The sequence below is a fragment of the Sphaeramia orbicularis genome, chromosome 8, assembly GCF_902148855.1.
Source record: "Sphaeramia orbicularis chromosome 8, fSphaOr1.1, whole genome shotgun sequence".
Lineage (NCBI taxonomy): Eukaryota > Metazoa > Chordata > Actinopteri > Kurtiformes > Apogonidae > Sphaeramia > Sphaeramia orbicularis.
In genome coordinates this window covers 29,208,710-29,234,511 of record NC_043964.1, presented here as the reverse complement: position 1 = coordinate 29,234,511, position 25,802 = coordinate 29,208,710, and the positions used below count along the sequence as shown (strand labels likewise).

The following is a 25,802-nucleotide window of genomic DNA, read 5'->3' as shown; positions in this document are numbered from 1 at the left end:
CAAAATATTGGAAGACGAGGGATGCAAGTGGAGGATGGGAAAGGACAAAGGAGGACCACCAGGGAGACATTTGCTGGGGGTCCGATTAACCTGAAGGGGCCCAAGGTGAGCTAAGGAGGAGGTGTTTTAGGCCTGGGTCACTGCTCGCACCCTTGGAAGATTTTTGACAGAATACCCAGTATGGTGGTGATGAGTGAACGCCCAGACACTGGAGACATTGTCTCTGTACTGTATGCAAACACACCATTAACACAAACAGTTAAAAGAAAAAAAAAAGAACAGGGACATTGGAGAACGCTGCATTTAATTCTCCTGTAAATGTTCCGAGCAGACACAACAAACACCCAAGCGCTCCTGACATATTGTCAATCAGAGGCAGTTGAGAGGACTGCCAGATTTGTTATGATAGGTTCCGGTGACAGCTGAATGGCTCGCAGCAAAGGTGTTTCATCTTACAGAGGAGGGGGGGTGGCAGCTGATTGACTGAGGAATTCTCCAATAGAACAATGCAATGGGGCCCCTTACAAACATTGTCAATGGAACAGGGTCTCTACTTGTTTTACTTGCACACATTATGATTTGAGGAGTCAGGCAACAATGTATAATCACTGCAAAAGGAGGGGAATAACTTCATGGGAAAGAAAAGGAATATATTGGGGATCATGTTACTTTAGATTATATGGAAAACCTTGATAGTTGCTATTATGGCTGTGCAATATGGTGATAATATCATAGCATAAATTATAACATTTTCGGTAATTCAATGATGTAAACAAGTGGTGCCAGGCACAACAAACCCCGCCCCTCGCACGTATTGTAGTTTATTTTGGCATCGATCCAGCTGATGTCATCATGTCTATGCGTGTGCTGATGTCAGCATATCAATTACTTCTATATATGTGCCAAGTTTGAAGTAAATTGAAACAAAATGTATGTTTTTACAGACATATGAAATCTCACCTATTGTAAGGAAATGGGAGAAAAAAAAAAGATGTAAAAAATTCATTAAAAAATTGAACTTTGACCTTCTTCTCCTAAAAATGTAATGACATCTATTCTGCGTCACTGGCAATCTATAAACCCAATTTGGTATGAATTACACCAGTAGTTTTGCTGCTACAAACATTTGAAATTTCGCCCATTATAAGTAAATGGAAAAAAAAAAAAAAAAAAAATTAAAAATTCATCAAAAATTTGAACTTTGACCTACTGTTCCCAAAATGTAACGACATCTATTCTGGGTCACTGGCAATCTATAAACTAAATTTCAGGGGACTGGGTACAAATTAGATAATATTTCATTAGAGGCTGATATACTAGTGTGGCACAGGGTAAAACCAGACATCATCTCTGCCCATCTCTAACAATTTTGATAGTGAAAACACATGAAGCATGTCTGAAATTAACATTTTTTCACTTCATTAGAAAGCAGGTAAGTGTTGTAGTAAACATCTAGATCAAAGTAATACGTATAAATGGACTCAAAGGAATGAATGCTTATGGCACTGAACAAATTTGACCATATTCTGAATTTGGCAGGTGTGATGTCATGTTCCAAATAAGAAATGTGGGCTATGCCAATATTCAGATTTTATGAGGATTATGTGGGGTTTAATGGTGAAGGGGGGCTGAGATGCAGACTCAGATGCAAAAGGAGGCTATTAAACACAACAAAGCTTCAAAGGTATCCAGCCGGTCCAACAGAAAAAAATATTAAAGCCACCCAAAGGGAGCACTTACAAGCATAAGGACCACATGCAAAAGTAAACTGACAGAAAACAAATGGAGGGTGAGTGGCAAATGTAGACTGTGTGATTACAGAAAAAAGAACAGGTGAACATGGGAAGGAGAGAAATGAACAGGAAATGAACCACCAAATGTGAGTCTTTGGGCATGTATACAGGCCATTCAGACCAGTGTGCACATATTACTGCAGCCCCTATTAATGGTCAGATTGGAGAAAAGACAAAAACCCTCTGGTAGAGACGGAAGCTCCAAATGAAAACCCACATCTCTGCTCAGGAGAAATTCACCTACTGTTGATGTTAGAGAATATCAACAGATTTACATATATGAACGAATATTAAAAAGTAGTTCCAAACAGAAAAAATATTAGAGGTATATTAATTTTCACTGGCCAAGTAAAGAGTCTATTTAGAACATTGTCTTTTTCAGAAATGGGCAAAACCAGAAGTCGTGTTTCACTCAGTATATGGAAATGTGGTTACTGTTTTAAAGGGGTCATATTTTGCTAAACCAACTTCTACTAGTCTTTGGTACATTTATTTGTGTATTTGTGGACCCTAACAGTTCAAAAAGTTTGAATTTCAACCTTCCAGGTGCTCCAGAGCTATCTTTATATTCATTCTGGCAAAAACTGTCAGGATTTCTAAAACCTGTTTCAATTCCTTCTTCATTTGTTACGTTTTATAACTAGTTATGTCACGACATTTGCACATATAAGGTCAAGACTTCAGATGAACATTTCTCAAAGTACGACATAATTGTTTATCAGCAGCAGCCACTGTAGTCCATATTGAAAATATGTCCAAACTTCGAGCTGATGTTCACTTGTTGGTTGTATTAATGAACACAAGTGGTTGAACGGGACAGAGCGCACAGTCAACAACCTGAAGGGGGTTGGGTATGAAGTAGCTCATTTGCATTTAAAGGGTCAGCGCTCAAAATGACCTTTCTGGTGTCATTACTCAGAAACAGGGTTGAAGATGGGCCTGTGGAGTTTAATTAATGAAGAATTCAGACCCAAGCATAGCATTTACAGTTTATGTAGACCATAGGGAAATGTTTTAAAATACATAATTCCATTTTTTAAAAAGCAAAATATCACTCCTCTAACAAACTATTCAAAACTTGTGATCGTACCAACATGGGAATCAGAACCGGATAAGACAGTCTAGATTAACTTGAAAGAGCAAATGCTTAAGTAACAGAAAAAGAGAAAAAATATAAATGAAAGGTGAGATAAAAGATAACTTGTTAAAAGCAGGAGTGAAACATGAGACAAACTTATGACAGTCCTGCGAGCAATGAAAGAACACAGACACCATTCTGCTAATCATAACTCACACCAACACACACAGAAAATACTGTACATGAACTAATATGAATACAAATATGTAAGGGTGATGCAAGAAGGTTTTGCTTGTGGTGTTCAAAGAGGTAAGATCCTTAATGAGAGACTGCTGTCATGTGCTGAACATTTGGACTGTGCTGTCTGCTTACTTGTGTGAGTGGCTGCCAGTGCAGGTATCATATTGTGTACATATGAAAGTGTTTTCTAAGCTGAAAATAAGAAATAACACATGTAATTTTACTGTAAATGTCATGACAATATCCAGATGGGATGGGATGGAAGTAGTATGTGATGGGTCTTTGTGAAAACGAAGTAACTTAGCCTAAACTTTAAAGCATATTTCAAAGATATGGCAGGCTGAAGGCACCAACAGCAGCACTCAGATGATACAAAACACTGTTGAGTCTGGTGACGATGCACTGTGGTTAATTCAACAAACATCTGCAGTGGCAGCTGCCCACTTGATAAACCAAGCGTCAAATTTACACATTCAGTCCTGACAGATTTTATTAGTGAGTGTTGGCTGTTGGACTTATCTGTGATGACAAAAAAGATGAAATCCATATTACAATGCAGTATTTATTTCACCATCTAAAATAACCGCCTGCAGGAACCTTTTTTTTAATATGGTCTGCTCTTAAAAATCATATTTTTATTCACTAAACATGATATTACTACCTCTGTTGCTGCATAAGGTAGTGACAGTGTACAAAGATTCCACAATGAATGTAACTACTATGCGATACTAATGTAAAAAATGTGAAATAAGCGACATCTGTCATATGCTAGACCTGCTGAAATAGACATAACTGTGTGCTTTTACAGTGTAATGTGCAAAATTTTTTGCTCACTTTGCAGTTATTCTGCACAGAGTTGAGCTGATAGATATAGGGCGATGAGAACACCCATCTGAAGCTCCTGTTGTACAGATCAAAGCCATCATTACCATGCATAAATAGGCAGGATGAAAGAGAGCCAGACGCCTGTTATTTTCCCATTCACAGTGTCAGCTGGAGACCAAAGACATGTTATTATATCGAAACAAGAGTTAAAAACAAACTAGACAGACTGATGATTTAGTGTGTTCTCCAGTGTGCATACAAGGTGTGTAACAGAGACATTACAAGAAAGACAGGGCAAAAACCAAACACTGTGAGAGCAGGCGATGGAGAACAGAAAATTGATTTTCAACGTATGATAGAAAATTCTGTATGAAGCTGATCCTGTGCAGATATGAAATAAGGTTAAACCTTCAAGAAGAGGAGAAGGATCCACCAGTGATCTATAGTCTATCGCCCACCATGAATATGTGGGAGGAGAGTAAACTTTGTTCATAAAATAGATAATTTAACAGAAGACTAGTGGAGGACGACTGCTGACAAAATTGGCTAAAATAAGAGAGGGAAACACATTAAAGAGGTTAAGTTTTGGAGACGATATAATGATAAGGGTGCTTTTTCTTTTTTCCTGGTTTACATCAAAATAAGAGCTTTCTGTTCTGAAAGACTTCCAGTCATGGACTAGACTTACATATACTTAAATTTAGAATGTGGCTGCATTAAAATGATCCACCTGGTGGTTTCTAGTGGCAGAGAAACACAGTCTAAAGTAACTAAATGTGCATCTGCATCAAAGGAACATAGATAAACATTATGAATAGCACCGCTATACAAAATGTAGAAAATTAAAAAAAAAAAAAAAAAAAAAGCATCTGCAGCCTTAAATCCAGATTAAATGGCCGTGGCCTGTTGTACCACATACTGTCCTCAAAGTTACCCTGCACGGGATGAAAAGACAACAGTAAGCTTCTTAAATACTGTAACTGGGACACCACAAAAACATACAGGCCTGTTTCAATTCCACGAATGACTGACTTTACAGCACGAGCAGAGATTTGGAGAGATGGACGGGAAAAGCATTGTGCAACTGCTGACCATGGAAATTAAAAACAACCACTTGTATACACCAGGTACTTCCAGTAAGTGTACTTGCACTCAACAACATGACTATTTTAGCACTGTTTCTTAAAATCCACAGGATTCTAGCCTAAAATATACTACTAAAGTCAAAGTGGGAAAGAGACAAATTAAACCCTTATAAAATAAGAAGTCCTGGGATCTCATTTACAATGTATTTTTGTGTTCACAGTTTAGGTGCAAAATGATAATTTAGTGTTAATACTGGAAAAACACAATGTAGCGGCAGCCAGCAGAAAAATGTAACAGCATCTGTGATTTTCATTTTTTTATCACACTTTCTCAAAATAATTTAGCAGAGCAGAATATATGCGATGAGGATGTTAGTTTTGCATCATATAAGCAGTCTGACTTTTGCTTTAAATGATAATTCATTCATTCACTCATCATTTGAACCCGCTTTATCCTCACTAGGGTTGTGGGGGGTGCTGGTGCCTACCCCACCTACCTATGGGCAAAGGCGGAGTACACCCTGGACGAGTCGCCAGTTTATCACAGGGCAAACAACCAATCACTCTCACATTCACACCTATGGGCAATTTTAGGTTGACCAATTAACCTATCAGTGCATGTCTTTGGATGGTAGGAGGAAGCCGGAGTACTCGGAGAGAACCCACGCAAACACAGGGAGAACATGCAAACTCCACACAGGAAGGTTCCTGGTTGGAATCGAACCCAGGACCTTTAAATGATAATGTTAATAAGAAAATAGAGGGGGAAAAAAATTCTAGCTGGGGCCATATAGGCAACAAGAATTAGCGGACACTGACATAGATTAGTTTGCTGCCAAGAGTATGATGAATATGTATTTCAGAAAGCAGAACATCACATGTGATGATTGTGATACTGTGCTCTACCTAATAAAAATGCATTCATCCTGCCCAGCCACTTACCCTGATTAAACTAGTGTCATAAGACTAGAAGTGCAGATTTGAGCCTCTAAATGTTCCTTTTAAATCAAAATTCCATTTTCACAATATCTGTCATACACAATACAATCAAAAATAAGTATCTATTTAACATAAAACATAATGATGAGAATAAAAAAATGTCTGAAACTAATCTGTTACTGTAAATGGATACACAGATCATGGGTTACTTGTATCTTTCAGCTTGCTACAGTACAACATATCTATTAGTATTCATGCTGCCTCTCTTCCCCTGCAGCATTACATTCCCCTCTCACAAGAGCTGTGCTATCAGTGCTGTGCTCATTTTGATGATCTGTCTCCTTGACCACACTGCTCCATAAAGACCACAGCTCCAGTTTCTAATAGCAGACAGAGGAACACAATCATACAAGTGTTTGACATGAAAGCATGAGCAGAACAGGATGACCTTGACCTGAAAATGTACTGTGTGCATGATTTGCGTCAATCCAAAGCATTGCTTGTACTTTCAATGTTAACAAAAAAAAAAAAAAAAGTCATTTTGGAAAGTGACATATAATCTAACATGTCCTGTTTAGAACAAATCAAATCAGATGAGCCTCACATGGTTGCAAACACACATTGGCAATACTGACACATACACACAACTCCTCCAGGCATCAGCAGGGTGAACTTCAACCCTGTTATATCTGATGACTTAACAATTGCTTCTTCTGTTGGAGACTTCGTTCCAACGTCTAAAATCCTCATCCTCCACCAACACTGACAGCCGAAGGCGTCACCTCAGACACCTTTATAACGTATTTGTAACCAAGGATATGAATAGGGCAAAATCTCATGATCTACACATGAGCAAACCATCTGAATGTCTGCTTATTACAGCCAAAAGAAAAAAATAACTTCTTTTCAGGCAAAATCCTGGGGCATCCCATTACTAGATCTCTCCACCTGCATTTTTGTCAAAATATGATGTCATTGTGTATCCTGTTGTATTTAATTAAAGGACAATAATACTTCTGGCAAACATTGGTTATTTTTTCTGTTTTGTGTCTAGTATCTAGCCAAGTGACTGGCTAAAATCCACTACTAGAAAAAAAAAAAAAAGGAGATTAAAGAGAAACAGTTTTATCTGAAATGCATCTTGCTACTATGGAGGTGCCAGCCAAAAGAACCAAAAAAACAGAAGAGAATTGCAAATTTCATAAACACACAGAATAGTCAGATTGATTGTGATTTAATGAGAATGTTCAACAGGTTTCCCCAATTTTAATCTGTTTTGCAGTTCTGTTTTTTTTGTAATTTGTCCTCTCCAAAAAACTAATGCTCAGTCTGTGGTTCTTTGCTTTTAATGAGCCTGTCACTTCTTTTGTCTCTTTGCTCATGCACAGACAAATACACAGACTGACAAACTTTTGGAGCCAGCAAAAAGAACAGTGGCCTTTTATGGGCGCTCATCTGAAATTCCCTAATGGAATATTCTGTTACAGGATGAAAAAGAACAGCTCTCTTGCAAGACTTTCAGAATTTTCTATTAACTGTTGAAAAGATAAAAGATATTAAAAAAAAAAAAAAAGCTTGTGTGCAGTTCAGCCACAACACATGCACACTATGTGGTACACATAAAACACTATCACGTCCAAAAAATTAAAAAGCACTCAAACAGAGTCTGCAACTACCGCTTACATTTGAGAGCTATTTTATTCACACACTCTTGTAATTATATAGACTGCATTATAATTCATGGATAAGTAGAAAGAAAAGATAAGTATCAGAGAAATCCTACATTAAACACTGCTTAGCTTACACAGGTTAACAATCTGCATTTTATTTAATGACAACTTTACCTCACAAGATTCAAGCCAACACAAATCTTCAAATATAAACAAGACTAACAAACAAAGTCAAACTGAGAAACCTAGATATACAAACACAGAACATTATCACCAACCTTCTCCAGCTTTTCAAAATGCTCCCGCAGGAACTTCATAGGACGCTCAGGCTTAGCGATGCAGAGGTTCACAATGCACTCTTTGAGGATCTGCTGGATGTTGTGCTTCTGCACAAAAATTTCACAGCCCTTCAAACTCTCGTCTTCTTCCAGAGTGGAGGAGGAGGTGGCCATCTTATCTTTTATCTCTGTGACAGTGGGAGAAAACAGGGTGGACCATGAGAGGAGGGGAGGGAAAGCTGAACAGAGAAAGGGGTTGAACTGGGTAACAGTGGAGAAAAGGTTGAGGGAATTACAAAACTGAAAGGATGGATAAAATAAGGAACTCATACAATATGATAAAACAGGAAAAGGGCAGAGGATAAAGAAGGACTGGCTCTTGGGAAGGAGATAGCTGAACACTATCTTGTTCAAGTTTCCACAAAAAGGCCGGATCTGTATGTGATCATTTTTCTTAAACGAATACAAGTAATAGCTAGTGTTACTGGGCCATGACTGGGCAATAGAACAACACTGAGGAAATATATATAACATGTGGTGAAAATATAGTATTATCATTCAGTGCACGTAAAACATTTTCACTGCTGTAAAGCAGATCTGCTTTATGGTACTATTGCATCTGTATTGTGTTTGATGAAATACAATTAACTGCCTTGATTTCTCTTGTACCTGGACACACATTGATATCTAGTTATTGATGACAAATGAAGTTATTAAAATTACTTTGTAAGACCCAAACAATCACTAGCGACCTACTGATATAAAACATTTAACAACTTCTCTACTAATCCTATCAATACATATAAATAATTGGTTACGAACAGTTCTAGAAATATCTCAGGTTAACCGCATCACTGTACATGTGGTCAGACAGTCGGAAAGACAGCTGTTGTCACTGACTTTCAAGATCAACAGAGCTGAGAGATAGATTCTGTCACAGGTTTCGGCAGGTCTCATTCATAAATGGTGCATTTGTCAGCCTTTGTTATTGATTAAATCACTTTAACCCATAAAGACCCAAGCATCCACCGTCGACCAAAACCATCTGCTAATGTAAACTGTTTAATATCTGTTGATCAACTATTCCCATCAATACATGTAAATAATTGGTGTAAACTGCAGTTTGTCATCTTTTCATGGTCATCAGATATGATACATTTAGATGTTCAGAGGCTCCATAGTGAACCTGGAAACACCATCATCTACAACATTGATTCACCAGTAAAATCCATGGAGTTTGATCAGTGATAGTGGATGGAGACACTGGGTTTATTTTCAGTAATTGATATATTTTGCTGAAAAAGTCACTTTTACTTCAGTTTTCTCTGTTTTTGATATAATAACCCTCAACTTTAATCTGAGTTTTAATGAACATCTACATGATCAGTAAATAAAAAAAATAGGAAAATACACAATTTTCACTGAAACAATGCAAAATAGAGAGGATACTATTATGATAAATAGTCATAAATCACTTAAGAATGGTTAAATCTGGACAAAAATTCATTTGGGAACTACCATAAAAGCAGTACTGGGTCTTTATGGGTTGAGGTTATTTACAGATTACTCTTACTTAATCTTTGACTCTCTGTCTTGCTGGGTTCATTACTTTAACTGAAGCATCCAAGAACAAATGTCTATGTCTTCAATTGTGATTAAGTTAGTTATCTTACACAAATGTATGCTCCATTTTTCTGTGTTAGTAGATAAAAATGAAGGAGCATTGTGATTTAGCAAATGATATGGTGGTTGCAAATGTATTATTGGTACATAGTGTGAAAGTTAATACTGCAGCAGACATGTAAATTATGTAACATCCCAAGCCAAATGGAAAAAGCTAAAAATGATGTCAGACTACTGTAATGTTAAATGTCAAAAAACATATCAGTATGTCAGGTCAGGAAGCTGAGCAGGTGCAGCTAACTGTTAACTGCCCTGTAGTACTTCCTCAAAGGGAAATCACATCTACGACATGGCTATTACTGCATAATAAATCACATCCAGTGATGCCTTCAGGGATATGACATCAATCGAGTGCATTTTAATTACAGCAAATAGCACAGCAGCAACAACATATAAAAAGTCAGCAATGTATTCTGTGGAGCTAGGGATGAAACTGAGCATCTGTTCCAATACATTCAATAGACAGCTAGTTCAGCTAGCTTTGCTAACCTTACAATAACAACCAAACCACAACGAAAGGGAATTAATGCGACAACCACGACTGTTCGCTGCCGTGGTTGTGTCCATGAAAAACAGTGTGTTCGGTTCTTTGCCGGTGTCCCTACCGTTATATTTGGAGGATGCTCAGTGCGAAAACACGTCGCTGGTGGTAGAGGTTGGTGAGGTACCGTTTGTTAGCTGGGATGCTGCTGCTGCTGTTGCTCTGCTTCTACCTTGGCTCGCTCTGCGTCAGTTCGGATGACGTCAATCTGTCATCCTCTCGACCGCAAAGGCGCGCTCCCGAGGACCCAAACAGGAATGCGCGCAAACCTACCTGCACATATAATCTAAAATGGAAAATAATCACCCTAAAAATTATCCGATGGTGTATTTGAAGAACACTCCCACCAACATGATGATATTTATCTACTCTGAGTCTTTTCTGTTTGTTTGATGAGCCTGAATCACGGACATTTATTTCGAACATGTAAAAAAAAAAAAAAAAGACTTACAGACACTTGGAAGTGTAAGGGGGAAAGTATACAGCATTCTACATGCGGAAAAGAAACTGTAAATCACATGATGCCTTTATTTACATATTCAAAAAGGAGTAGGAGGAAGTTCAGAACTGATTTATTCCCAACCCTTTTCCATAAGATGATTATTAATTAGTTAATTATTATCATTGCTATTTATCTAACTTATTTAACGGTGTTTTTGGTACATAGTATACATGCATTTACACACCTACACTATTCCTCTATTAAATATATAATTTCCTCATTAAGCAAACAAGAAATTAATTCCTTGCCAGTCATGGATTAAACAATAATGAAATCAAACGATACAGACAGAATATAACAAAATAACTAGCAAAATATAAAATAATACTAATTGTATGAATGACAAGCTATCAAAACAATTAAACAAATTAAGTTTATTATTTTTATCATCATCATCATCATCATCATCATCATTATTATTATTATTATTATTATTATTATCATTATTATTATTATTATTATTATTGCTGTTGTTGTTGTGGTTCCTCACAAGTGCTTTTTTTTTTTTTTTTTTGCTACTGCTGTTGTAAGAAAGGTTTTGTATAACCTATTTGGCCTTATCACCAACTCTCATTATATGCATGCATAATGTATGCGTGTGTGTCTCTAGGTCATTCACTTTTCCTTTGGTTACAGTGGACAGCATACCCTGAGTCATTGTAGGAGTATTAGAGTGGACATTAAGCACTTTGAAATTTAACTGTAAGATGGAATTGGTTGAAGATGGTTATCATACTCTTTTTTCTCCTTTTTTTCTAACAATTACACTTATTCTCCGTAGGTAATGTTTTTTGCATTGATAGTAAAAACTATACAAATACAAAAACATAGACTAATGTAGTGGTGATCCCACATAGACAATTACTGGAGTTGTGGTCATAAGGATTTTGCATCTACAGATACAGATACAGGCACGGATCACTTTTATTCATCTCTAGCAGGACATTCATTGTTGTACATTGTTACACATCTGAAGTTGCGCCATTAAATTTAATTCAACTCATGTTTCAATTTGCATTCCACAAGGCATTTGATACATTTTATGTCAGTGGAGCAATTTCAAGAAGCACCATCTGATGACAGTGGATGAATACTTGGATGTCTTTGAGGATAATGAGCTGAAAGTGATGTGCTGTATGACATTAGCCCATAAAAATATTTTAATTAGAATAGGTTTTGCCCTTGTAGTTTGGATGTTTTTTGGCATGTATAAAATCATGATTCTGCTCTACTTTTTTTTTTTTTTTTTTTTTTTAAAGACTGACAAATGCATATATTTCTACGAGTGAGCTCTTTTTAAACATAACATTAATTGAGTTTTAGTCAAAGTTTTTTTTTTTAATATATTGACTCTTATCCATACTTCATTGCATTACTAATCTGACTGTAATAAAAATTATATGTTAAATTATAATGGAAATAAAATATTTTGCATACAAAATAATATACAAAATAATATTTGCAGTATTTTTTGTAGAGCGTTTATTCTTTTGTGCTTGTGTATTTATTCTATTTTTTCTGTCTTTTCACTGGAGCGTATATATGTAATAAAAGTTTAAAATGTTTCAAACTGGTGAAGCAGAAGTATTAGGCTAGTGGCACAAAATACAAGTATTCCAAAACAACACTCAAGGACAGTATTTTACAGGCTAAAAGTACCTTTCACTGTTACTGTAGGAAACGGGAAGATTACACTTTGAACCCGGAAACTACCGTAAAGCAGTCGTTTGTTTGTCGTGCAGCAGCAGGTAGTCATAGAAACAACATGGCAGCGATGGCGGCCGGAGATGAACAGCATGCTGCATCTGAAGTTTTAAGAGGACTAGCTCGACATTTAAACTGTCTAAATGAAGACAATAAGGCGACAAGGAAGCGAGCGATTGAACAGATTAAAAGAGAAACCATTGATAAAAATCTTTCCAGTGGGGTGTTACAGGAGGTGTTCTCAGCCCTCCTGAAACCTCTCCTCAAATGTCTGTCAGATCCAATGGAAAGATGCAGAGAAACGGCGATTATGATGTTAAGTGAGTTTATTCGCTGTGTCCCCAAACCGGAGGAGTCACTGCCTTATCTTATGCCGTGCCTCGCTCAGCGGCTCGGGGAGAAGGACATCCAGGAACCAGCGGAGGAGCTTCGGCTGTCGGCCATGCAGATGTTGACTCTGACGGTGGAGGTGTGTGGGAAACAGTTAGCGCCCTATCTGAATGAAATGATCAACATACTGCAAAGAACTATCGCCGACCCTTTCCCAGAGGTCAAAAGAGAAAGCTGCAAGTGCACTGTAAAGTTTGCAAAGGCTGTGCCAGGTTGGTGAAAGATTATTGTGTTGCAGGTCTTAGTGTTGTCTGTTGCTGTGGTTTCCAGACACACAGCTAAAACTCTATTCTTTTTTTTTTTTTTTTTTTTTTTTTTAAACTTCTTCTTTTTGGGGTTTTTCAAATATAAGTATATTTCAAATAAGGTACAATGACATGCATATGTAAATACTGTAAGTTCCTGAAAAGGGAAATGGAATATGAGTGAATAAATAAATAAATAAATAAATACACACATAACATAAGCACCAAACCAGACAAAACAAAGTAACAACAGGAGAAAAAAACACACACACACAGAGGATGTCGTATGCTCTTTGTTTCTATTCTATTCTATTCTGTTCTATTCTATTCTATTCTTTTTGGGTTTTTTTACTTCTTTTTATTGGGGTTTTTCAAATGCAAGTACATTTCAAATAAAGTACAATGAGATGCATATGTAAATACTGTAAGTTCCTGAAAGGGAAAATGGAAGATGAGTGAATAAATAAATACGTACATAACATATGCACCAAACCAAACCAGACAAAACAAAGTAACAACAGGAGAAAAAAAAAAAAGAAACACACACACGGAGGATGTCGTGTGCTCTTTGTTTCTATTCTATTCTATTCTATTCTATTTTTTACTTCTTTTTATTGGGGTTTTTCAAATACAAGTACTTTTCAAACAAGGTACAATGAGATGCATATGCATATACTGTAAGTTCCTGAAAGGGAAATGGAAGATGAGTGAATAAATAAATACGCACATAACATATGCACCAAACCAAACCAGACAAAACAAAGTAACAACAGGAGAAAAAAAACCACACACACACACATACAGAGGATATCACATACTCTTTGTTTCTATTCTATTCTATTCTATTCTATTCTATTCTATTCTATTCTATTCTTTTTTTTTTTTTTTTTTTTAACTTCTTTTTATTGGGTTTTTTCAAATACAAGTACATTTCAAACAAGGTACAATAAGATGCATATGTAAATACTGTAAGTTACTGAAAAGGGAAATGGAATATCAGTGAATAAATAAATAAATAAATATGCACATAACATACACACCAAACCAGACAAAACAAAGTAACGACAGGAAAAAACACACACACACAGACACACACACACACACACACACACACACACACACACACGAAGGATGTCATATGCCCTGTGTTTCTATTCTATTCTATTCTATTCTATTCTATTCTACTGTAGTATCTTTAGTTATACCGATTAGTCAGGCCATTGTCATTTATGATTAAATAATAAAAATCCTAAGCTGTTGTGATTTGACTCCTTCCTGTTTGGACCAGTAATCTGGATTTTGATGTTACACAAAGAGGTATCAAGTCATATTATGATGCTAGGTTCTCCAAAATATCTCATATATTAATATTTTAGGCCATTATTGTTGTATTTGTATTGAATAATATTACCCAAGCTATCACAGTCATAGAACTGAACTGACTCAAGTGTTGTACTCTTTCTTCTCAGAGCACTTTCACATGCAGGCTGAGAGTCTGGTCAAGCCTCTCATGCAGACTATTTCTCATCAGCACTCCCGGGTCCGAGTGTCTGTTATAGAAGCCACTGGGGCAGTCATTCAGCATGGCAGTGGGAAGAACATTGGTGATGTAGCGTCTCACCTGGCACAGAGACTGTTTGATGACTCACCACAGGTTACACTTCATTTTATTTACCTCCAGCTTTGGTGCCATCTTGTCTGTGGACTGAACAAAATGCTAAATATCTACCTTGATAACACAGTGATGCTCTTAATTATACCTTCCCTTTGGGTCCAGGTTAGAAAAGCTGTGACTATAGTTGTTGGTGACTGGCTGCTACACTTGAGAGACAGATACTCTTATTTCCACACACTCGTCCCACTCCTGTTGAGCAGCATCAGTGATGAGATTCCAGAAATAAGGTACAACAGATTTGTGGTCATAAAAACATTTATCACAATAAAAGATACAGTGCTTGACAAATTTGTTACTCCACCTTTCCCCATGTGATCCGACTCACTGGGCTTCTCTGAGAAGTCACAAATAAAACAAGCATGACATTCAACCACTAAAACTATTTTTTCAGTTCAGGAATGCAAGTAGATGACTGTATCTTCATCTCAATTAAGAAATAATAATGTATTTTACAATTTTTTTCAGGGTTTTTTTGTAAAACAGTAGATTTAAAAATTCATGGATACCTTACCATACTATACCAACTTTATTTATATTAGCACTTTAAAAATTTTACAGTTGGCCAAAGTGCTGTACACGAATCCTAAAATGTAAAACAGTGATAACACAAGATGCAAAGTGGGATAAGTGCAACAAAATACACCCATCATACAAACAAAGACAAATTCAAATCTGGTAAAAACAACATAGGAAATCTAAAAAAAACTAAATGTCTCGCTCATTGATTAAAAACCAACGACAAAAAGTGCATTTTTAGACATGATTTAAATACGGGCAGAGACTGGATAACAATAATAATTATATTTTAGTATTAAAAATATCATTTTGGTTTAATAGCTTCTACATACTGGTGTATTAACCATTACAGAAACATAAAAAAGAAAGATTTTAGTAGTTACACTGTTAATTTAGGACAGGTATGGCCTAAACCTTACACTGGGTGGTTGTTTGTCTAATCAAATTGTAAAGCACTGTATGTTTTATATTCTTGATACTTAATTTGATTTTTTTTTTTTTTTCAATTATGGCGGTGACATACATAATTAGATAAATGATCAGTATTTCGACCCCCCACTTGCAGTCTTCTAGCAGCTGATTCATGGAGGCAAGTAGGCACCCAGTGGGAGAAAGAGAATGAGGAAGACCTCAAAGACAAGATGGACTTCCTCCTCACCCCTCCACCCTTCTATCCAGCAGGAGGTCAGAAGCACCTTTTTCTCCCTCTGTCATTTTTCATCAGGCTTAGTACATTTCCATATACTGTAGATGCAGAGAACCAAGATGGATTTAAATGTATGATAAAGAACTAAGACCATCAACAATAGCTCTACATCTTAAATGGTCATTGCCTTACATTTGTGTTTTCATCATTCATTCATCATTCATTGGTAGAGTTTTGTTCTGTCTGTCATTTACAGTTGCTTAAAGCCGTAATAAGCAAGATTGTCCAGTTAATGTGTATAAACATGCAAAGCTGGTCCCTTGTGTGTTTGTAGTGCAGGCATGAAAACCATGAAGCCATGAAATGAGCATAACACATCATTTTCTGATGTTACACAGTAGTAAAGTTCTAAATAAATATGAATATACTGACAATTAAGGACACATTTCATCATGCATATAGACTTTACATAATTAGTGGATGGAGAAACTGTTACGTCATCCATTTATGTCTGAATTGCCATTTTGAAGCCAGTGGTTAGTTATTTACTCATTGCTTAGTTGGCTTTTTTGGAGCCAGAAGTGACTGTATTTGGACAAAAGGAGTGGAACTACAGGAGCCCGAAAGGTCAGAGATGAGTTAATGCTGTATGCTAGCTTACTGACTTCATCAAGCATTACGTAGTAAAGTAATTATATGATCATCTTAGTGGAACCTATTAACCACAACTTCAGTGGAGCTGTTTTGTCAGAAAAAAGTGTTTTATTGAAATAAATCAAAATGACAAAAATCCAACTCGGCAGATGAAGGAGCTGTCACACATACTTGTCGATTAAAGTCTGATATCGCAGATATCACAGCCTTATTAACAGAGGAAAAATTTAAAGATGGACTACCAGATCACTTACAAGAGGTTCTAGATAAATCAGATGAGACCGAGTCCAAGTCCAACGTAAGTCAAAGGGAGCCAGGTCTTTTTGGAGCCACCCCCATCAACTGTCAAGCAGGGCTGGACGATAAAACGATAACAATATATACCTCGATATAACTTTTCCTCAATAGAAATATGAGACATGCTCGATACAGTTTCGATAGAATTCATTCATCCATGTTTTGACGGACATAAGAACAGTCAGTCATAATTAAGTAGCGCTGCACTGAACCAGTCCCACTAGAGCCAGGTCCAGTTAGGTTGACGCACACAGCACAGGTGTAAGAGCAGCCGTAGATCACACGCTAATGTTTGGGCTGCAGTGGGAGGTAATGAGTGTTCCCTCGGGAGATAATTTGACTGAGAACTGGGTTACTGAAAAGTAGGTTGTGGCATAGAAGCTTGGGGTCGGGTATCCAAAGCCTGATAAGTTTCATTTTTGGTTTACACCAGTTATGGCACTTACGGAATGTGCCCCCACATATATACCCCTGGCATTGTTTGGTGAAGATGGTCTGTTTTGTTTGTGTTCTCTTTTAAAACTTGAAAGCTTTTGCCTGCTGGTCAGACTTTTAGTTTAGTTTTAAATATATGTATCTGTTTTATTTATGTGAAACAGTTGTATAATGTTCTTCAGAACATCTGTCATGTTCAACCTCTGACAGAAAATAAATCATATTTCAATCAAAAATAACCTTTTGATGTCTTCCCATCTAACTTATGAGTAACAGAAAATTTAAGCTTGACAAACATAGTGATTTGATTTATATTGTGATACATGTCAATATTGTCTGAAATGAAACAAATTATCGTGATATGATTTTTTTCCATATCGCCCAGCCCTACTGTCAACAGTATTACATCCTCATTGGCTTCATCATGGTGCTGAGGTCCTTGCTCCTTTATCATGCACAACAGTGTCTATGGCATAGCTCAACCTAACGTTCACAAGCACACAGAACTGCACAGAACAAAGACGACAGCCATTGAAGCAGTCACTGTGAAAAATACCCACACACTCTGTCATTGGCTGCTATGCACACTGCTAAAGGCCTGGCACCCAGAAACACCCCAAACATAGAAACACTACAAAGAAAACAATAAAATACAAGCCAGTGTCTCTGCAGGTGAATATACCACTACAGATTTTTTAGTGGATTATAAGTGATGATTTAGAGAGACTATTATTGTATGAGTCAATATAGTACAGATTTTTTATTAGGAAAATCTTTCACATTATTTGTTTAACCGAGGAGGTAAAATGAATATATTCTCTGCTTCGTGACTTATCTTTCCTGTCAGTTTGGACAGTTTCAGATTTGTTCATTCCAACATTTACTAGCTTATCTCAACGAAAGGCATGTTTTTTCAGATGCACACTGGTCTTACGTCACTCGCATATTTGAAAGGTCTTATATGTGTCACATTACAATAATGAATGTGGAAACATAAAAGATAATATACACATTTATCTTAACTTCTCTGCTTAATATAGCAATGTGTTGTGCTTCAACCCTCGAACCTTACATGGCAGTGTAAAGTATACATTTCCATTATTGCATATATATTTACAAGCTACTGCAAAGGATAAAAACTAGCTCATTGTAACAGGAATAGGGTTGAAAAGTGGAAGAGTGTTGTTATTTGTCAGCACGTGAGTGTGGAGCAAACTGAATGCTTGACCTGGGTGATGAGTGATATCTTGACAATCTAGACGCAGCTGATGCTTTCCTGGCAAAAAAACAAAACAAAACAAAAACTGTGTATACAATCCAGCTAAGGATCCAGCCTAAGCTCTGGCTATATTCTTAGTATTCTCAACATCCTGTAAGATTATCTCTTGTAGTCTTTTAGTAGAAGGATTACTTTAATTGAAGTGAAATTTAAGGTTGAAATGAATAAGCTCTGAATTCCAGTGTCGCAATAGAGTTAATTTTCCAGGTGCACTGGCTTCACTGGTCTCACTAATGCCTACCAACGCTTTCAACTCCAGATTTAAGCGTTGTTAATCCAAGTTACTACACTCACAGTAGCAGCTGCAGTAAATTATCTCTCCATTTTCATTGCTGTTCAGGGTTATAACATGCAGTAAAATATTATACTGTGTATGACAGGCTACTTTTCAGTCCAGGAACTAGCTTGGAAAGATTAAGTGTCTGCCTGAAGGCTGTGAATAAGGCTGAACTTGAACAGGTTCACCACCATTTGCTTATTGGTGGAAAGTTTAGCACATGTATGTGTTTGTGTCAGAGTATTGTTCATTAGCTCTGAAACGTTATTAAAGTCATATTGTATCTTACATGGACCTGTAGATTAAACCAGGCTTTTCCTAGGAACAAGAAAGAAAGGGAAAAGATGAAGGTCTATCCCGTCTTGTTTTTTTTTTTTTTTTTTTTCTTTTACTTGCCTTCATAAATCTGCTGGGCCTCCCAGTGTGAAGAGGTCACTGTCAGCAGTGAGAAACGACCAGAAAAAGGCTTGTTTTGTCTTGTCCTGGTTTGTTTCTCTGATTTATCTCTGTCTTCCTTTAGTTGTCCCTTCTTTAGTTTTCTCTTCCTCTCTCATTAGTGTGTCTATAGAAGCGAGAGAGAGACGAGGTGAAGGGAGTGAGAGATGCAGGATTTGAATAGTAAAAGGCTATTCAAGAGTATGTTTCACATGCTCTGACAAGTTCCTCATGGGGAATCTCAGTCTTAAAAGGTGACAGGTACTGTAAGTGGGATAAGTTGGAGCAGACATTTTAAAACCTGTTAATCAGTGGTGTTCATTGTTCTACAAATGCTGTTTCTTAGTGGTCCGGTTGTTTGTTAGCAATCAGTTTTCTATTGCTTCTCATGAAATAAATCACAGTAAGTAGGTCCTACATTATTGATACAATGCAGCTAGTAAATATGTTGAGTCACAGCCACTTTTATTTTCTTCTATCCCCTTTCCACTCACCTCTACTGGTTTGAGGCAGATGGCCGCCTACCCAGAGCTCAGTTCTGTCAGAGGTTTTTTTCTGCCAGTTTTTCTGTTTGTTGCTCTTGGAGGTTTTGTTGGGTCCCTTCTGTGTGTAATATTTTAAGGCCTTGGCCTGAGTTTGTGAAATGCCTCGAAATAATAATGTATTGGAGCTGTATAAATAAAACTACATTTAATTGAAACTGTCTAATAACGAAATGGTTTGGTTGGTATATTTACAGTATGCCAATCCACCTTGATGTTCAACAGTTTGCTCATTTCGGAAAATGTAATAAATCACAAGCTAAAGGGAAATGAGGTGGATTGAGAAGAAATCATAGACTGTATATAAATAGTGGATGAAGCCTCTGTGACGTCACCAATTGGTTTGTGTTCTGCTGTTTTGAAGCTTGAGACACTTTTTTGTTTAGAAACAAGTACCCATATTTGGATTGGAGAGGAGCAAAGGATGAAATATTAGATGTAATATTAGGTAATTAACTTCTTAGAATGATCAAAAACATACAACTGTGTCAAAGTACATTATGTCGAATTAGTGAAATGTATGAACATATTAATTATAGCAACCTCAGCAAATTAGCAGGCTAGCTGACTGACTTTATTATTGCATTTGAATAACAGTTAACGACAACAAATGCAGCAAAATGATGCTGGGTATTGTAATTAAGTACTGATAATAACAGAATCGTCTGATGGCTTTGTTAGTGTAACTCCATAAATACATCTGTAGCAGAGCTCAGGGAGGAAATAGGTTTTATTCAGCAAACAACAGCTCTGAATGTCCAATTCTGCAGCTGAGCTAATACTAACTGCCAAACAAAGCCATTATAGCACGTCATGCACATGCATATGTATCACTCTCCTGTCAATCACAGTGGCCACTCCTTTAACTATGCGTTATTTTAACATGGGTATCTATGAGGATTGACTGGCTTTTAGAGTCAGCCCCTTGTGACCTTTCAAGATACTGCAGTTATTTTTGGCTTCACTTTCAAAACTAGAAGTTGCCAATCACTTTTAAGTAAGTAAGGAGATGTGATATGAAACAACAATATGAAATGCTCCCATTTGATAATGAAAGTGTGTGCAAATTCACATGTTTTTTTATTTTCCAGTTGAGCGTCCTGGGCTGGGCTGCAGAGAGCTAGTGGTGAGAAACCTTGGCCGGTTGGTGCCTGCTATGACTCATGATGTAACTGACTGGTTGGTGGCCACCCGGGTCAGGACGTCCCAGCTGCTGTCTGTGCTGCTGCTCCATGCAGAGGACCACAGCACCCAGCACCTTCAGCCACTCCTCGCCACCCTTTACAGGGCATGCACCGACTCAGAGAAAGATGTTGTCTCCAACGTGAGTCAAAGTGAACTTCACTGTAGAAAGTAACAAAAAAGATTTCTTCTTAACAACACAAAAGAATCAACCCATTCTAAAAAGTATTTCCTAAATTAGATTTAATATGAAATAAATATGGTTCTTAATTTTGTATGCTTATATTTGATTTATGTCATTGACAGAGTTAGTCATCAGAGTACCACTTTACAAAAGACTATATTTATAATGCATGGTTTAGTTAGTTATCAGCCTTTGTGTTCTACATCAGCCGGTGTATAGACCAGTCAACATCATCAGATATAAGGCTTGATCTTCACTCTGATCTTACCAGATAGTGAATTCAAATCAGTGTATTACAACTGGGAACTACTGTTTTATTATAACTTCTTCATAATTGATTATTCATGACTAAAACAGTGTTTGCAGCCCAATTAACCATTTAAAAAACCTTTCTAATATTAGTGTTTTCATAAAGTGGTGATGTCATATTAGTTGGATTTACTCCATTTCCCATTATTATCCCATGCCAACATTAGATATTAGCATTCTCTACAGAAACACTATTTTTTTTTCATATTTGATTATTCCCAGACCTACTGATTTCAGGGCACATCTGTTGAGCTCTGAGTCAGCACTGCTGATGACATGTGAGTCTATCCTCTGTTCTCAATTTAGACTGGGTCGCGCACAGCCCAAGGACTTGGGATGCACCTGTTTACACTGAAGAACTCGGGTTCTTTGATATGTGGCAGATTAAAAATGACTTCCTTTTGCTCTCATTGTCCATGACACTCCCATTTGCCTAATTTTACCCCCCCCCCCCTTTCTTTCTCTCTCTCTCTGTCTCTCTATCCACAACCAGTGCCTGGCAGCTGCTAAACTGCTGGGGACCTTTGTCCCCCCTGAAGTCTTCCTTAAGCTTCTGTTGGATCATGTGTCCACCCCCTCCTCTCCCTCTCACCCCTGGGCTCCCCTCATGGTGCTGGCTGCCCTGCTGGGAGGCTGCTCCAAACCCCTCCTTAAACCACATCTCACAGAGATCGCCAACACACTGGCCCAACCCGACGTCTGCCAGGAATATCAACAGGTCAGCAGAGGGAACTTTGAGTTTGGTTGTGGTTAACCAGATTTTTTTTTACTTTTTCACGTGTGAATGACTTTTTTTTTTTTTTGCCTGTAATGCCATTCATCTTCCTCACACCCAACAGAACCACATCCTTTTAATGTTGGTAAAGTAAATGGACTGGAGTAGGGGCACCTTCTGAGTAGTAACTGTTGAAGAAGAAACAGTTACTGTTTGCAATATTAAACATTAAAGCCAGACTTATTTTTATCACAGCTGTGCCAGGTTTTCTCTGCCCTCATGTCCTGATTTTTTTCTTCCTGATCTGTGTGCACCAGCTGTTTCACTTCCAGTCTTGATCGGTGATCTTGGCAGTGTCATAGAAGGTCATTTTCTACTCTCCATGTGTACCTTATTACTCTTATTTTTGGCAGTGATGATGCTGCAGTCATACTGTATATTTCTTGCCTAATTTGTCCCTCATGAAAATACGTTTCATGATAAGATGCCACATCTCTTAAAAGGGTTTTAGTTGAAGAGTCCCTTTTCAATAGCACCACTGTACATGGTCAGTTCAGTGAGTTCACTCTTGAGTAATTCTGCAAAACGCTGCCCCAGCTAAAGTGACAGTCAGGCCACATGGTGTTTTTCAAATCTAACATTTCAAGTCATGATCAAAAGCATCTCTCCTCACATGCAACTGTGAAATGTGCTCCTATAACGTGGCACGTTCCAGAAGAAATGATTAAAAAGGCCTTTGGACTTCTTTGCAAATAACACTCACCCTGTGGAAAAATCCCATCAAATCTGCAACAGACTCTTCCCCTCTTCCTTTCCCTTCGCACCAAATATGTTTCCCTTTCAGAATCAAAATAACACTTGTCTGGCAGAAAACTATTTTCTGATCTGGCCGCACCACTGACTCACCTATACCCATGACCCTACCTCCCTCCCAGTGAGTCCTACAAGAATTTCCTCTCTAGGGTAATAATAACATAAATCTACTAATTTCACGTGACCCCTGCATGGCCGCCGTGACCCCACTGAACAGACAACACAACGCGCAGTTTTTGTTTTCTTTATAGCCCTGTGTAAGGTCTAGGTACCGGACTATGGGTCAGCCACCTTTATTCTTCTCTTCTCTCTCTCTCTGCCGAGCCATTAAAAGAGTCACTGAAATTTCAAAGCCCGTCTGGTCACAGCCTGTGATAAATGGGAAGGGAAACTGACCCCCTTCTGTCTTCCCTCGTTCCTATCCAGCAGGGGTCACCCAGAGAGAGAACTAACAGGACGGGCCGGTCACACGTTGTCACACAGATGGATGTAGACCTCTACTTCCTCTCTGTCAGATTCTCTTTCTGCCTCCTTTTGTCACTCCCTCTGTCTCTGTTTCTGAGCATTGTGATCTCACCCAGACAACGCACCTGCAGCATTCTTCGATAACAGCCAGAGTTCAGAGCAGGGAGCTGAGCCAGATCACTGGTTAGCTGTAAATAACACCATTACTGACATGAGCACCTGCATCCAGGACCTTGTCTTTTGTTTCTTTGTTGAAATACTGACACAGAAATCTGTACGTTCACTCGCCACACCGTTGGTCACACTTTCGAAGACTTTGGTTTGTCTCCAGATCCTTCACATGGGACTAATTGGCTTGAATTTTTTACCTGTTCTCCTGCAAAAGACAAAGCCATAAGGACAGCTGTGATATATTTGAAATGCCCATGCTTTAATTTAGTTGTTTTCTTTTAATATGGCAGTTAAAGAGCTCAAAAATATGTGTGCTTTGATCCGGCTTTAGAGAGTTATGTGCCACTTGAACCAGAGGCACGGAGAAATAGTAAGTAAAGTTTGACTTGGATAAGATGAAGCCTGTTAAGAAATGAAATATAAATAATCTTCAAAGTGAACACAGACAGGGGAAACTGTAAGGCCCTGTGGGGAGTTTGGGGAACAAGCTGAAGCACAAGCTGCATTTGGAAGCTGATATATGATGCTACTGCACAACTTAACCTCTCAGGCTCTTTTAAGTCCCTGTTTTCTTTTCTTTATTTCAGTGGGGAAAAAGTCAGCTTACAAAAATAAATGACAGATGCTTGGCGAAAAAATGAAAAAATATTGGTCATAAATTGAAGATGATGTCAGGACTTTGAGGGAAAATAAAAGGCAAACCAGTGGTTGGAGAAGCCACAGTGTTCGGAGATACCCTGTGTAGCATATAATGGGTGTTTGCTTTTGAATCCCAGATGGCTTCTTGTCTTTTAAAGAATAATTCCGCAGAGGATTAACAAACCCCCACCATCACACACACCTTACACAGCTGAGGTGCACTGTGTTGTGGGTTTCCATAGTGATGGAGACATCATGATATCTCCAGCACTTGAGTAAATTAATAAAGATAGAGGGAGGAGGGCGTAAAAGAATGAGGCAGACAGTGAATTAGCAAATATATTTACAACCAGGTTTATTAAAAGTTAACATACTGTCTTGATGAAATGTTGTAAAAAATTCCTGACCCACAGTAGCCCAGAGGAAGAAATCAGCAGGAGAGCAGGCTACAAAGAAGTCTCTGTGTCTTTTCATCTTGCTGGTGGTGTCACAACATCCAGTACTGTGCTGAATATGCAAACATACTTACATGCATCAGGGTTTCTCCTGCGTGCCTTTATGCCTGTGCTTTGTCATAAATGACAACTGCATATTGCTCAGTTCACCACTGAACAACAGATGAAGAGAGCAGAAGAAAGGCAGGATAGCAAACTTTATTTGACTGCAAGAGGTTGGGAGCCCATGCAACATGGATGTTTGTTGTCCTGTTGCCATAGCAATGCTTGTAACTGTGAGGAGTGGGCTCCCCGCTGGATAGGAATTCATAGTCAGGTATGGCTGTATGAGGAGAAGTCGTGTGTGTGAGTGTGTGTGTGTGTGCGTGTGTGTGTGTGTGTAATTGATGTATCTAGTGGTGGACCTGCTGCGTAACAGGCCCCAGGAACGTGCCGAGGCCAATGAAACCAGGTGTATCTCGCCCTACTCCAGGTGTCCACCTAGTCATTACACTGTACCACTTTTTCCGCTCTCCCTCTTTCGCTCTCTTGGCCAGCCCTAATGGTTGTTTTCCATTTGTGTATAATATGCATGTCCATGTGTCTGCCACTGTTTTTATCACTGTATTTCCACAACTGCCCGCCTTTCGCTCCTGCTGTTTTTATGTGCCAATGAATGCCTGGATCACAGGCAGGGATTTCCCTCATCGATGACTATTAATACACATACACACCAGCACGTAGGACCCTGCGCAGTGAATGTAGCAGCTTAGGCAATGAGGGAAAACCATGGTTGTTCAGAGAATTTAGTTTAATTTCAGAGTGCCTAGGGAAAACCTGTTTATGCACTTAACTAAAACCCTGGATTGAAAATACATATAAGAGGCTTTTTTTCCAATGTGTATTCATGAATACCTCCTACTCACCCTCTAGTACCAACACTCTGCTTCAAATTAAAAACATTTGCTCTTTTTCTTGTAGACTGGAAGTCCTTAAGCTACCTTTTCTTCTCACAAGTTCTGGCATTTTCAACGCTCTGAGCATCTTTTCTTGGCATAAGTTTTGTTTTCCTTTGCAGATTAATGCCAAGCTCTACTGTACAATGGCTACTCAAATTTGGGAAAATATAGTGTGCCCCCTAGTGATATGTATGCTAAACAT

The 25,802-nt window shown here is 37.9% G+C and overlaps 2 protein-coding genes across 3 annotated transcripts in view; one reads left to right on the top strand and one right to left on the bottom strand.

The window, feature by feature from the left end:
- Positions 1-10,327, bottom strand: part of prkar1b (protein kinase, cAMP-dependent, regulatory, type I, beta) — a 64,728-nt gene extending 54,401 nt beyond the window's left edge. Inside the window, exons 1-2 of one of the 2 annotated variants that reach the window (XM_030141218.1) lie at positions 10,197-10,327; positions 7,909-8,096 (exon numbers count right to left, since the gene is read on the bottom strand). In XM_030141218.1, coding sequence (XP_029997078.1) covers positions 7,909-8,082 — 174 coding nt within the window. In that variant the 5' untranslated portion in view covers positions 8,083-8,096; positions 10,197-10,327. The remainder of the gene's footprint in view (positions 1-7,908; positions 8,097-10,196) is intronic. The other variant, XM_030141220.1, reaches the window with a different exon arrangement.
- A 2,080-nt stretch (positions 10,328-12,407) lies between these two features.
- The window catches only part of dnaaf5 (dynein axonemal assembly factor 5), a 31,357-nt gene continuing 17,962 nt past the window's right edge, over positions 12,408-25,802 (top strand). The window contains exons 1-6 of the mRNA XM_030142028.1: positions 12,408-12,940; positions 14,443-14,627; positions 14,751-14,875; positions 15,730-15,848; positions 20,821-21,053; positions 21,898-22,122. Of these exons, the coding sequence (XP_029997888.1) occupies positions 12,409-12,940; positions 14,443-14,627; positions 14,751-14,875; positions 15,730-15,848; positions 20,821-21,053; positions 21,898-22,122 (1,419 nt within the window). The 5' untranslated portion in view covers position 12,408. The remainder of the gene's footprint in view (positions 12,941-14,442; positions 14,628-14,750; positions 14,876-15,729; positions 15,849-20,820; positions 21,054-21,897; positions 22,123-25,802) is intronic.